Source organism: Vanellus vanellus, assembly GCF_965231255.1.
Source record: "Vanellus vanellus genome assembly, chromosome: 5".
In the NCBI taxonomy this organism is placed as follows: domain Eukaryota; kingdom Metazoa; phylum Chordata; class Aves; order Charadriiformes; family Charadriidae; genus Vanellus; species Vanellus vanellus.
In genome coordinates this window covers 66,113,164-66,128,249 of record NC_138910.1, presented here as the reverse complement: position 1 = coordinate 66,128,249, position 15,086 = coordinate 66,113,164, and the positions used below count along the sequence as shown (strand labels likewise).

Below are 15,086 nucleotides of genomic sequence, written 5' to 3'. Positions count from 1 at the left end.
TAAAATTTAGAGTTCTAAATATCTGTTACCTGCCTTCAAATTTAAAATGTAAGTTATTAAATTTACAGACATTGTGATATTATATCCTTTTATGCTTGGATAAAAATGATCCAACAAGTAGTTAGCTGTATGCTTAATTAGCCTGGCTAGTTTATTTTCTGTTTTCTTTTGAGAAACTGGAAAGAGTTTCCATAATTCATAGTAGGTTTCTTTACTCCTGCAGTCCTGTAGTTCAAGACATGTCTAATGTTCTGTTCAGCTTTCATGGTTATATAAAATTTTAAAATATGTTTCCACCATTTCCCTTTTATTTTTCATTAGTATCTCTTAGCGTACCGGAAAGCATGAAAATGGGATCATTCTGCCGTTTCTCCTTCTAACCAGTGTTGTCTCTTCGTGTTTCTTTGTGCTTACTTGAGTTGTTATGGTTCTCTTCCTTGGCCCTACATAAACACATGTTGAGCTGCATCTTATTCACTTCTGTAATTCTAATCAAGGGAAGTGCCTCAGTAGGCCCTGTGGTACACTGCAATGAGAGAGATTCCTGTCTAGGACCTTATTTGAATCAAGAAGGTGGTTGAGGGCTGTAATACTGTGACCCTTCAGCTGTCTCCATGAATATATGGGAGTTCGTTTACAAAGATGCATTTTTAGAGAAGTATTTACCTTTGAAACTAAAAAACTTGGGCATTTTTTGCAGTTGTATCTAATTTGTTTGAGTTTTATACTGTTGATCATCTGCCGCCTTTAAGGAGTCCATGTATAGATGGTTGCAGAAACAGCAAGGGACTTGAACTCTGGAAACTCTAACGTTCAGTTCTCAGCTAGCAGTATGTTTCCTTTATAACTTGAAGCCTTTCATTTAATCTACCTCATGCACTTAGTTCTCTACTTTAAAAAATGAGTTAATATTTCCTTACTTCTCAACTGTCTGGGCATTGCATTCATCAAAACCTGTAAATTTCTCATGTACTACAATAGAGCCATATTGACAGGTAAAATGAAGCAATGTCCTTGATTATCAGACCTCTTGATTTTGTAGCATCTTTTTATGTTGAATAATTCCATATTCTGCATGTACATCGTAACTGATCAGCTAAATATAGGGAGTGTCAAATGCTGAGACTACAGGCATGACAAATACAGCTTTTTGCCCCTTCTTTTTTCCCTTTTCTCACTTGTCCATCTCAAATGGTGTCAGTAGATCTTTTGCTAGTAAAACCCTATGTAATTACATTCCATAAATCACCTTCAGATATTTCTTAGCCAGGTTTGAATTAATTGTCACTCGTGCTGTCTTCACATAGTGCTGTGTTATTTATGTAAGACTTTTGATGTTGGTGTATTTAGTTATAAGAAATGGGTTACAGTACAGCATAAAGTTCCAGATTGAATTTTCACAAGTACTGAATGTTCGGTTATTTCAAAGTAAACTATATATTTATATGCTGTATATATGCTGTACTATACTGTATCTCCTGTGTGCGTGTATATAATATAATCTAAAAATTTGTTCCCAGAAAATAGTTGAGAATGCTTTGAGATGAGATACCAAGTTAAATTTAGCTTTTTTATCGTTATATTAAATTAATATTTTTCCTCAACTCAATCAAATCTAAAAAGTTTCAGTTCAAAAAATGGTAGAGGCACAAGGTAGTGCTACTGATAAAGGCTCTGTGAAACAGAAATACATGTGCAACAATAGTCATCTCTCTTTTCATGCATTCCTACTTGATTTGTTTTTAGAGGAAGAATAGAAAACAGCCCTAATGTTTTCTTTTGTGTGAACACTGTTATATTTCACAGGGCAAAGAATCAAATTTGTATATTGTTCTTAATGTTGTGGATGTGTGTTTTTAGGTAAGGTTCCCATCACACTTCAGTTCAGACCTAAAAGATCTTCTAAGAAATTTACTCCAGGTAGATTTGACCAAACGATACGGAAATCTCAAGAATGGTGTAAATGACATAAAGAATCACAAGTGGTTTGCAACTACAGATTGGATTGCCATTTATCAGAGAAAGGTAAGACCCTTTCTGATCAAAACTATTATACATCCTTAAGGGGTTGAAGCAAAATTTCTAATTATTTTGCTTATTTTTTGCTCTCCTAAATCTGTCACTTTAATTAAAACTGAGAAAAGGTGAAAGTAGTTTAATCTTTAACACTCTGAAGATTTTATATTGATTGAATTATGTTTGTTTCTTGTTGGTATTTTATCCTGGACCTCTGTGTATGTTCACATTCTCTTAACAGGTGTTGTGCTTTAGTCTATTTCTGGAATATCGCAGAATGAGCCATCTCCTGCCTCTCTCACTTTTTATTTAACCCCTGCTATAGTGGCATCTATAAATACTCCTCCACAGCAGAGAGGAATCTGTTTTTCTTTCCAGCTAGTTCTTAGCAGTCAGACTGTGCTTCAGTGGGGAGGCTCCAGCCAAAGCTGGAGCTTCTGTTTTTCTGCTAAAGAAGTATGCTCCCTCCTCTTGCTCTTGCTTCATCTGTGATTGGGACAGGATCAGATGTAGAGAGTGTCTACTGAGGAGTTTTTGCCTTCTGACACTACACTTTAATTGACTGCCGGTCCATAAGCTGCAGTAATGGCGAGGGCCCTGCTTGAATGCTGTTTTCTGGCATTTTTTTAGAATGGTTTTCTAGCCCTGCTTGACCAATGTGACTTGCAATGTGGTTTTTAGAAAGTCCATGCCCAGTTTGCACTATGAACTTCAGACTTCCGTAAGAATGAAAGCAACAGAGAGAACTGAGAGTATTTTCAGAGCACAAGCTTCCATTAACATAGTGGTTTGAGAGGAGCACATTAGTGGCTGCCAGAGTGAATGAAGCAGAGCTGCAAGAGGAAACTGAGGAAAGGGACGGGGATGATGACAATTCAGTCTAGGTCTGTCTCCCTCTCCCCCTTCAAGATAGAGTCCAAGTTAAGTATCTGTATATTAGTGAGTTACTAGAAACAGATTCTTAAGAAATTATTTGTTCTCTCGGGTGCAACCTCTGAATTCGTGTTTTTTTTCAATAGACAACAATGAAAGACTAAAATAACTTAATTGGTGTTGTCCCAGAAGACTCAGGTGGAGAAATAATTTTGTGTCTAGATATTGGTAAAAAGGTTAGAGTCAAGCGATAACGTTTCAAGGAATTGCTTCACGTTGTTGAAATGCTAACAGTCTTGATTGTAGAGGCATGAACTTGCTGCTGTAACAGCAGTATTTTAAAGGCCAAACCTAAATACTAACAATAGTTTCTAAAAAGAAACTGGTGGTTTGGCTACACAAACTGACAGTACAGTTGTTGTAGTATTCACTAATGTATTAATTACTGGAAGACAGGGTACAATTAACACATCTTGTATTCTTTCTATGAAGTATAGGTGCTTTAAGAAAAGATTCCCCATTGCAGAATTGTAATTATCTGTTCATTGCTTTCTTAATGCCTGTTTACAGGGCAGTTTTATATGCACTGAGTTTCATTCCCCAGTATGCTGTCTGGGGACACCCAGGCCCCATAATATTAAATCAGATGTTTTAATAGCGTGCTAAATATTTTTAGCATTGCTAGTGCACTGTTGTAGAGAATTACTTTCACAGAAACAAGAAATACTTTAAAATGTGAACTAGTAGTACAGTCAGAATAGCTATTACTAGTTTTAAAGGATTGTGAAAACTAATGCTGAATAAGTTTGAAGCTCCTAATCATAAGGAATAAATACTGTGATACTAAGGGTCTGAAACAACAGCATGGATTGTAATATCATTTAAGCAGTCATAGAAATACAGCAATAAACTTTGGGTTTATACCAGCTTTTTACAGTGGCTGTTACCACAGCATGTATTTTCCTGGATAAACGTGGTGTTCCTTGGCAGCTAATGCAATGTGAATAATTTGTTATGCTACAGTCATAAGTAAACCAGTCAATTACTTAGTATTTCAGATAAGATCAAGTCTTGATTTCTTTGTGTGTTTGTGTAGCTGTTTATTAAAATGCTGCCTGATAATATGATTGTACTTGGGGCCAAACAGGTATTTTTACTATAAACCACTGTTACCTCCTGCAGTCTCTTCTTAGCGATTTCCTTAGAGAAGATAATAGGAAAAAGTCTGAGGCATCTCATTTGAATGTGTTTTAAAATTCCAGCAGTAAATAAAATATTTCTTGTGCTCTGAGCTTTGTGGTAAGGATGTAATTGAAAATCAATTTGAGAAGACACAGAAACAGAATTCAGGTAATGGTAAATGTGTGGCTTTGTCGGCTAGGTATGTACACAGACATTTATCTCTCGGGATAAATCACCTAAATGCGTATATTGTTTTAGGAACAAAAGGATACACACGTGACAATTGTAGCACAGTCTATAAATGCAGAAAGTGTTATTTCTTGGGGGTGTATAGCGTTATCACCCAAAGTCAGTAGAGTTTTAATTTGTATTAGTCTGTGCTGTACCTCTTTAAATTACTGATTGACACACGCACCCCTCGCTAATCGACCTGGAGCTCTGCACAGTTCCGTGGTTGCAGAGTGTGATCTGATACCCTGCCTCGGCAGGAGCCAAGCCGGTCCTGCTTATCTGTCTCCCCACCGTGCCGCCTCTGGCACACATACTCCTTGGGGTGTCCCAGAAAGCGATACTTGTCTGATTACTTTGCATTTCCAGGTTTAAATTTGCATCACCTCAATAATTTTGCTATAAGTTTGCTTACCATAAAGGTGGATAAATCAGGCACCTGTCAAATGAAAAAGAGGAACACGGTGCTGATAATGGTGCCTCCAACTCCAGTTTGTCTGAGCCCAGTTTCAATAGAGTATCTCTCCTTCTCCCTGGTCTTCCATTCTCTCTCGTCTGTTCCTTGCCATCCATTCTTCACCTTTGCCTCCCGTCAACCCAAAACCTTCCTTATTCCTTCTTGCAGCATGCAGCTGATAGTAAAAATTAGGTTATTTTAAAAAGTAATTAAGCTTAATTTTGAACTTTGAGGTGTGATAGACTAGAAGGATTAAAATTTGAATTGATACTAGCTGAGTGAAGGTGGAATTTAGTAGTGTGTTCCCTAAAATAGCATTTAAGTGTCTGCAAGTTGGGAACAGCTCCCTTTTTTTTTTTTTCCTCTTTATTTTTTTTTCCCCCGAACTGAGTAGGGACAGCATAAGCTGTTAGCCGGTAAAAATGCAGTATGTCCCTGTGCAGACCTGTGTTTTCATTTAAGGTCATCTTTAATTTAAATTCCAAGGTGAGTAGAGGCTGAAGTGCATTTATTGGGACAGAAAGATTGAGACTGCTAAGTTGTAGCCAGACCCAAGGATTTTATTTTTAAGGTCAACCTCAAAAAGCTGCAGGTCCCCTCAACTTTAAGCAGCAGCACTTAAGAGGGTCATTGGAAAACGCCTGGTTCCAGGCCCTGAGGGTGGATGGCTTACTACCGTACAGGTGACATGAGATGCACTGAATCTGAAGGCTGATCGAGTATATATGTGGATTTGAGAGGATATGCAGGCATTCGTTACGAGATGGGAGTTTTCCATCATTAATTAGAGCTGCACTGGCTTTCCGTACAATCATTTAGTGACCCCTTTGAAACCATTGCTTGTGTCCCAGTTGTGGCCTAATTTGGAGACAGCTTTCACTTCCCACTTCCAGTTAGGTCCTAGGAGGAACTTTGTAGAAGATGCAGAACAAATTGTTTTAAACTTGTATTAGGTTAGTTCTTATTTGCAAATAGAGGATTGTTGGTAAGTAGGAGGAGAGGGGTTCCAAACAGCCCTGAGATTTTTGAGTAGTGTTGATGGCAATCAATCTACTTCTCTGCTTCTGCCGTGACCGTGCGACTGCGCTAGGAGCTGCGTCACGCCATTGATGAGCTGAGAGCAGGGCCTCTTCTGCAAGAAGAGAACTAAACTTTGTTTCGAAGTGGAAGTAATTTTTTTTTAATTGATGTTTGTCTGTGAGATATTAGTCTTTTTCAACTTAGATTCATACATCTAGGCCTGCACCTTCTTAGGCTGGTTTTATGTGTGTGCCACAACTTTAAGCTGGGTTCACTGTAATATCGGTTTTCTTGGCAGGATTTGAGGAGTATTGGGAATATTGTTGTGCCCGTTATCACAGTGTTAAATCTAAAGATATTAGGCTGATAACATTTCATGTGTTTTGTTTTTTTTTTTCCCCCAAATACAGGTAGAAGCTCCGTTCATACCAAAGTGCAGAGGCCCTGGAGATACCAGCAACTTTGATGACTATGAAGAAGAAGATATTCGTGCGTCTCTAACAGAAAAATGTGCAAAAGAATTTGCTGATTTTTAGTAGGCGTAAGAGGACAAGATGACATCAGGGCTCACATTGGGATCTTTGCACTCTGTTAACAGATGAGGTGGAGCTGAGACCATCATATGTCAAAACAGTTACCTAGTTACTTCATTCCACAAAGCTGACTGAGGTCTTTATTGCCATCTTCCATGTGTGCAGTTTGCACCAACCCTTCTAACTAGGCACAATTAAGCAAGCACTGTTTGTGCAGTAACACAGAATAATAGACCACTTTCCTACTTAACTTTGGTTTCTGTCGTTCTTTGTTTCTGTGTATTGTTCATTTTCCCCCTTTAAAATGAAGTAGTTTTTTACCCAAGAATGCTCCATTTTATTTTGAATAATGTATTATTTGTGTGAGTGAAATGGAAGGTGTTGCGGCTAGTGTGATTTAGACTGAAGTGAAAGATAAATGTTGCTTCTAGTCTGTGCCAGCCAATAATTCTTGTCTGTCTTGTGTCTGATGCTACAATTTATAATAATTTTTTAGTAGCTCAGACTAAACCTAGCCAACATTTTTAGCATTTTTGAAGGTAGTATTTATCGCCATATAAATGTCTGCTAAATTAACTTAAAAACATTTCTTCCTGGAGACTGACCAAAATTCAGTAGAATCAATTGGATGGCTTTAAGTAGGGGACAGTAGCTAGACCCCGTGCCTTGGTTTTCTACATCCCTGCAGTTTTCGTCACTGCCTCCTTCCTTTGTATTTCCCACCTAGGCAGTAGGTAAATTGCCATAACCAGACTGTACCATGGAAAGCTTTCAGTCTCGTGAGGGGGAGTAATTCCACCTGGTCTGGATTATGGGCCGTATTTAAGCAAGTCAACTTACCAGCATTTCAGTTGGCAGGTATGAAATAGCTTTTTTAAGAATATGAACCCCAAACTCTTAAGGAAGTTTTGGTCAGTATTGTAGAGAATAAGATTCATTTTGATTCACTGTTTTTTTTTTGTGGGTTTTTTTGTTGTTTTTTCTTAAAAAACCAATGTTTGGGCTCCCAAAGTATTCCTTGTTTTGAGCCTTTTTTGGTGAAAAAAAGGCATCCATTAAAATAAAAACCACCACACCACAAAAAGCAAAATGCGCTCTGCCATTAGCTATGAAAAACAAATGGTTTAGCAAATGCAAAATAATGTTCTAGATGCATCGCTGGATGAACACGGTTATTTTTTTGTTAGCTGTTAAGAATAAGAGGTTATTGCCAAGTTTTTATTCTGGTATACTATATTAGTAAACTGAGGATGGAGTACTGCTACAATCATTTTCTCTTTAATTACAGCACTTCATTCACGAAGAAGAGAGACAAAGTTTAAAAACTGCAACAGCTGGGTTTGTTTTAGTTGCGTTGTGTCTTCATTTCTAACCTACTTTCTTTCAATCAAACAGAATGTATGGTCACACAGATATAAGTATTTGGGCTTAATTATGTTTTGTATACTCTCACCAACTGACTTAAAAGATACTGCTACCATGTGCTAGCTTTGGGCACTTTTACACATTTATTTCAATGTTAATAATCAGTGGCTCAGCACTTTTTTGGGGGTTGCTTTTAAACTTATTCATAGTAGTTTTATTTGTACACTTGATTCTGGCTGTCTCAGTGACCTGTCTTAAAACAGCACATCTAAACAGTTTAAACTAGACTCATATTTTATGATAAATTTACATGCATACAAGGATGAATTGTTTTTAAAAAAAAAAAAGAGCTATATTGATACATAGCCATTGTATTTGTTTGAATGTCAGCACAAATAAACGGCTGGCATTCCTTCCTTTTAATCTGTATGACACTCCTTTAAGAAAAGCCTTTGTAGACATTTTACAAAAGAGTATGAAACGTACCATCCAACATTCTGTATGTTTAGGTTGTTGAGCATTTTTGCACAACGTCATTAGGAGGCTGACACTGAATGCAGTCTTTGTCCACCCATATTTACATATGTGCAAGAAAAGTATAAGATACTTTGCTGTAGCAAATTTTATGTAACAAAAATATATCGTCACATTAATAAATTTAAAGAAATCCTTTGTATGAAAATGTTAAAATCTTTTGTATTTCATTTAGACCAAGGACATGCTGCTGTATGCTAGCTGTATGCGATAAATTCTACAGTAACTTTGTTGTCGTTTATGAACTTTAAAAGATTTTAATAAATGTTGGAGATCACAATTTGATTCTGTTATGATTTTAATTTTTAATCATTGCATTTATAATTCTAGTAAGGTTCAGAGATTTTTCTGTTTTGTAAAATACTGTAATCATTCATCTTGCGTGTACAATAAGACAAAAGTCTAGGAAATTGGTTCTGACGTGTCTGTCTGATATCCAGATTAAATTCTACGTGGGCATAAGTGGAAAAGTCATCTTAATGCCATGATATTATGCTATTTTTTAATTTTATGAAAATCCTGTTAGAAAGTAAAATACTTTTCCAATATGGCATAATAGACTTCAGTATGGAAATGAGATTCTATTTTGGAAAAGGAGGGGAAGTGTGCAATTTCCAAGGCATTAGTGAGTACATTTGACAATGTGAGTATTATACAACCCTCTCATTTAAACACAGTCATAAAATATAACTACAGAATATTATGTTACCTGTATTTAATTTGAAAAGTCCTTTTCACAATATGGAAAAACTGTATATCTATGACAGTAGAAGCTTGTTAATTTTACACATTTGAGGAATTAAGTGTTGAACTATATGGTATATTTTAATTGTACTCTAGTTGTATGTAACTTTCATTTCCAACATAAAGGATTGTATCTCATTAAGTAAATTGCTTTTTTATTATCTTGTCAGTTGCATTAAAACCCTTATTTTTAAATCCTTTAAAGTATTTTACTAATTTTTGCAAATAATTAGATGTTTTTAAGTGCTGCAATAGTGTGCAATATAGTAAACATTTATATACAGAAGTGCAAATTAAATTATGTACAACACTTGTGCTGCTTCTTTGTGAATCAGAATGTTGTATGATGAGAGTCGTTGCATCTCCCCACACATTGCAAACAGGGGTCGGAAGCAAGAGGAAAAGGTTATGAAACATACCGCACATATTAGTTGGGACGCGTTAAGCTAACTAGGGTGTTCGGAGAAGATGGTGTGGAGAACATCAAAGGCACTATGAGAAGTCAGTGAGTTGGACTTCTTAGACAATCAAAGGCAAGCAAGGTGATCACTAGCTGCAGTATTGTTTGTCTTCATATTTTCACATTCAGACTCGATGCTTTTTATAAAAGATAATTGCCTCGTTTTAAACTGTCTGCAGATCCCGCTGTACAAACTTTGTGCTGTGTCTCCTTGTGCTGTGAAACAACTGATAGAAGTAAAGACTGTTCGTGGTCTTGGCATTGTCTGTCTTGAGGCTTTTTCTGCAAGTGGTGTTCGGAGAGGCTCTGGTACCTGCTGTCTGTAACGCAGCTCCTCCTCTTCCTGCTTTCCGAGCGGAGCTTCGGCCTCTTTGCTTCTGCTGCTGCACGCCTACTGACTGTGGTTTTGTGTTCTTGGTTTCATGGTACGAATGCTATATTACTTCTTAAAGACCTTTGTACTTTTTCTGAAGCTGAGCTAAGAAACTGCAGAAAGATTGTCTTCTGCTTTTACTACAGCTCCCGTGCAAGCACAGCATGTCGAGCAGCAGATTTGAAGGTGTCGTTCAAATCTGTTGTTCTAGTTTGCTGCGTGTAAGGAGGACTTATCCCAGAGGAGAATTTGAGAACCTTTCAATAAGAAACTGGTAAAAAGATGACTCCATCTTCCAGCTGGGGTGTGTATAGCTGATCTGGCTGTGTCTGATTTTAAAAAAAAAAAAAAAAAAAAAAAAAAGTAACGTTATGACCACCGTAGTTTTACAAGTGGGGGTCTTGCACACATTTAAAAAATGTTTTTAATTGGTAGCTTGAGGAATCAACTGCTTTGAGGCCTCTGACAGAAGGGCTAAAATATGAGTCTCTAATGTCAGGTAGGGCAGTGATCACTTCCAGGGTTAAAGCTCCACGAAGATGTTTAAATGCCTTCTAGAAAGTAAATATTTGTCATCTTACGTAGCAATTATGTAATGTGTTGGGTTTTTTAGAAGAATAAGATGGGTATCCAGGGCAAGATAGGATCTTAAGATAGCTTCCCTTCCTAACTTACGAATTTGATCATGAATAAAAGTTTTAATTAAATATGAGGTCTAGTCACATTTTGACCTTTTGTTGCCTTTTTTTTTTTTTTGGTATACTACATAAAGGGATGCCTGCATGAAGGAAACTTGAATAGATTGAAAATGTAGTTTATTTTTATAATTCACTACTGCAAAAAGTTCCTGCATCAGTGGGATAACAGTGGCTTGAGGTTTCCCTTAAATCATTGGGATGAGATCCAAATAGTCTTATTTCAAAGCCAGTAAAATGTCCTTTAGAATTCTTACAGTCTAGTTGTCCTGATCCCTCCCTCACAGGGTCAAATATAATTTTTTTTCAAAAAAATGTATTTCTAAAAATTGTGTTAACATAGTTCTTTGCTTTAAATTTTAAAAGCAACGTGTTTGTGGTGTAGATTTGCATTAGCTCATGGTCAGTGAAGCACCTAAGAAAGACCCAAGTGACAAACTTGCACATTCTTTATTAGTGCTCATCTTAAATGATTTAGATTTTGATAGATTGCATAGTAGCAATCTAGTATCTAATTGAAGTTTCTGCTCTTTGTGTTGAGAAGCAGCCTGCCTGAGCATGAGGCATCTTTGCTAAGGACAAGATAGAGGAAACACTTTGCCAAACACATGGATGTGGTTGCAGCACAAAAACTCTTTAGGATGAAAAGGTGGTTCTAGTTGGAAGGAGTTTGGGGGTGGGGGTTAGCGATCTGTTCCCATACATACACAACCACAGTAACAGATGTTTTCCTTTGCTGGGAGGTAGCGGTCAGAGACTTCTTCCTTTGCCTTTCCTTCCGAGATGCTGTGGAAGATTGGAAAGGGCACAGCTGTAGGTATATTGACTCAAATGGAGCAAGGTCTCGGCAGCCTGGCATGTAGTGCGGTACATTTTGAGAGTGTCTGGTCAGTTACAGGAAGAAATACTGGTGTAAGTGCAACAAAGAGAAAACTGGACTGCAGGAAAGGCTTGATTTAACTTTCTGAAATTCTTCCAGCATCAAGATAACTGGATTAAATTTAAAAAAATTCCAACACCTCCTCATTTACATTTAGGGGTATATCAGTGCTTTGGTCTACGCAGCAATATCACAAGAACTGTCTTCTACTGGAAGTATTGTTCTTTATTGTGTATCTATCTACATTGCTACTTTGAATGTATATATAGTTATCTAAGTAATAGTTCAACAAAATGAATGCTTGATTGAGATGTCCTTTCAATTTCTTCAGTCTTTACTGTCATCTTTTTACTTGATGTTTGCATAAAGCGGGGTTCTAGGTATCGGGACTCTATTAATGATAGGTAACACCTTGGATGAGTAAGCCAAGGTAATTCACCTATTTCACAGGTGTGTTAGTTGAGGTTAAGCAATCAATATTTGGTTATTTCATAAATGCCCAGAGTTTATAAAATAATCTCTTTCAACTGCCCTCTTAAAAAAAAAAAAATAAAAAAATTATAACGCGTGTCCCCAGTAATATTTTCCTTTATTCTGTTACCATACGTATCAGGCAGTATGCATTGGGAAGCTTGTTTGCCAGTGGGACAAACTAAGAGAGGAGCTGAGCAGGTAGCCTTAGTAAAAACATCACGTTGTACCAAAAATGAGATCACGGTGGCAGAATCATTCTAAGGGCTACATGATACAACAGGTGTATAAGGCAGTGATATAGTTTGTTCATGTTAGCACGTTAGTTCATGACACGAGTGTGGTTCTCCAATAGAAGTATGTGCTCTGTGGTTTAGGCCATATCCCAGGGACTTGGATCCAGGAGGACATCCACATCAGAGAGCCACCACCCCAGGTGGCCGAAGCACCCATAGGTCTTTCATTCTGAAAGAGAATTGCATAATGGGACTGGGTCACCTGCAAGGTACGGTTCCTGCCAAGAGAAGTACTGCAGTGAATGCTGGGGGAAAAATAACTCCCTGAAGTCTCAAGCATTAGTTGGTCTTTTTTAAAGCCACATGAGGAAACTTGAAATAGCAACACAAATGCTTTTTTACTTGGGATTTGTACAACCCAAAGCTATGCTTTAGGGCATTCCTAGTAGTATGTCTGATGTTATTAAACTGGTCTTACTTCTGCAACTTACTGACCAACAGAACTCAACCCTGACTTTTCTTGAACTTCTTTGTTGTTCCTAACTACTACAAAAACCTGAAAACTATAATGAATCACGATTTCACCTTCACCTAGCTCCTCTGTAACAAAACGCTCTAGTTGCATTCATTTGCCAGTAGATGGCACATTTATATGGTGCGGAACAGTGTGTAAGAAATGTCAGCTGCAGAGCGTAGGAAGAATGAGAGACTTGGAAAACACTGAAGAGCAGTAGGGAATGAGAAATTTGGACTGTACCAGTCACATAATATGTCAGATAATATATGCAATACCAGCCATGAGCATTTGTTGTTTATGTATTAGTAGATTTTGCATTTAACTCCTTTTAGAGTTAATTATTAATACTTGCAATTTTTTTTTTTTACTGGTTTTCATATCAGCATAAAAGGAGTTTTTGATGCTAATTTGAACAAAAGCATTTTTTCATAATATGTATTATTGCATAAGCTGTATGAAAATTCCACTAAAAATCCCTGACAGATAAATCCTTTTTTCATTAGAGGCTAGAATTTTAATAGCACACAATCACATTTCTGTATTACGTGCACTTGAAAGTTCAAAAATACACTGCCTTTAACCAAAGATTGTCACAAAAAAGATTGAAAAGTGCTTCTAAGCTGGTTCATTAAATATGTAGTATTTATAGTAGAGAGGATTATACATTTTTAGAATTGGATGCTGATCAAATTTACATGTATCTCTACTAATTATAGTTGTAATGTTTACAGATAAAAAACATTGTTCAGTATTTTTCTAAATTATGTGACCACCAGAGTAGTTGGAGAAAAAGTAAAGTTATGGCAAACATGTTCTTGAGAGCATCTCTGGTCAGAGCCTCATCAACCAATTTAGAGCTGAGCAATTTTTTTTAAAGGTCAGTTTAACTGTTATAACCTTAATGCATAACTGTTTGGTCAAGTCTGCTCATGTTCACATGTGAATATCTGTTTTGTTTTGTTTCATGTCAAAAGGGAAAAAAGAGAGGGGAAACAGGGTTATGCAACGTGCGACTGGAACACTTACCCTGCTCTAACAGTGGTTCTTTTCTTGCGGTCAGTGGTACTGTTTGCAGCCGCGGTCTGCCAAACAACACGCGCGTCCTTTGATCCTTCACGTTTACACACAAAGCATTAGGCTGTCATGATTTCTTTTGTTTTCCTTGTAGTTTGGTGCCTATGAGCAGATAGAGAACCCATAAATCCCCACTGGCACCCGTGACTGAGAATTGCAGAGAACACCCTTTTCTGGGTCCAGGGTGCTTCCAGTGGGCTGAGGAGCAGCATCCTCCATGGCTGATCAATGGAAGAAATGCCGTATTCTGGTCTTCCACAGCTGGTACCCATTCTGGCAGTTATACCAGAACTGTAACGTGTAAAGACGATGCCAGTATTTACCAGGACACAGGTGCTTTACAAATCTTAGAAATCTGGATGTTTCTAAAGCAGGCTAAAACTGCCTGCAACTGGCTAACTCTGCCTGCCCACTGGATATCTGGTGGGAAAACTTCACCACCCTAGAAACTCACAAAATTATCTGCCCCAGCACCTCTGAAATACAATCATTCCTCATTTGCTATGGTTAGCAAAGGTGGACACCCTTCAGGAGCTTGCCACTGTCCAAGTGTCGCACAGCTCTGTGCATGCTCAGAGTATTTTTTTAGGAGAAAATCAAAGGAACGGACTGTTTTGGCTGGACTCCTGGTACAAAGGTGGGTTTGTTACTAAGTTTCTGCTCTTCTTTTCTTTATTGAGTGCATACATGATCCTGAATCTTACTGACTTTGGCTTCTAAGAAAACTTCTTGCTGGGAATGTAATGCAAGAATGTTGCAACAGTGCTTTTAAAGGGAAACCTGTGACACCCCAGAAAGTCTGTGTAGGATTGAGCAGAAACCTGAGGGCAGGTGTGGAGAAGACTCAATGTCCCCACATTGAAAACAGGGAACAGCTCAGCACAACTGCATTGGAACATTTTGACTGCTGCTGTCAGGTGGCTACTGAAGAAACTAGACAGTAGTCTTACCCATTGTGAAAGTAATGCATAAGTCAGGATTTTTAGAAATGGAGGATGTACTTCGGGTTGTCCCTGTAGAAAATACGTTCTAGCTTGTGGACTAAGCGTCCGTGATGGATGTTCCTTTGGTCTGGGTGTGGGTCTCCTCTGCCTTTTGAAAAGGTGTTGTGTGAGAGCTGCACGAGCTCATAAGTATGCTGGCTTCTGGGGGGGACTGTACTGGGCCCAGTTCCCAGGGAAGTAAAAGCTCACGCAGGAGGCTGGTGAGATATCGGAAGTCAACTTTACAGCCAGGACTGTCTTGTTGTTAAGAAGATGTCAGCCTCACCCCTATACATGTCTGGAGAATGAGGAGGAGGAGCAGAAGTGTACAGCGCAGACCCTGAGACTACTGCAGGGTAAAGCTGTCTGGCAGGAGTTGGGTTCCTGCTTCCCCCGCAGCAAAAGCACCTGTGAATCTCACTGTCACCAAGTGGGTCACTGGGCC

At 37.9% G+C, this 15,086-nt stretch overlaps 1 protein-coding gene across 2 annotated transcripts in view; it reads left to right on the top strand.

The window, feature by feature from the left end:
* PRKACB (protein kinase cAMP-activated catalytic subunit beta) overlaps window positions 1-9,262 on the top strand; it is an 83,017-nt gene extending 73,755 nt beyond the window's left edge. For both annotated transcript variants that reach the window (XM_082484112.1, XM_082484111.1), the window contains exons 9-10: window positions 1,861-2,025; window positions 6,187-9,262. In XM_082484112.1, the coding sequence (XP_082340238.1) occupies window positions 1,861-2,025; window positions 6,187-6,312 (291 nt within the window). In that variant the 3' untranslated portion in view covers window positions 6,313-9,262. The remainder of the gene's footprint in view (window positions 1-1,860; window positions 2,026-6,186) is intronic.
* The last annotated feature ends 5,824 nt before the right edge of the window (window positions 9,263-15,086 follow it).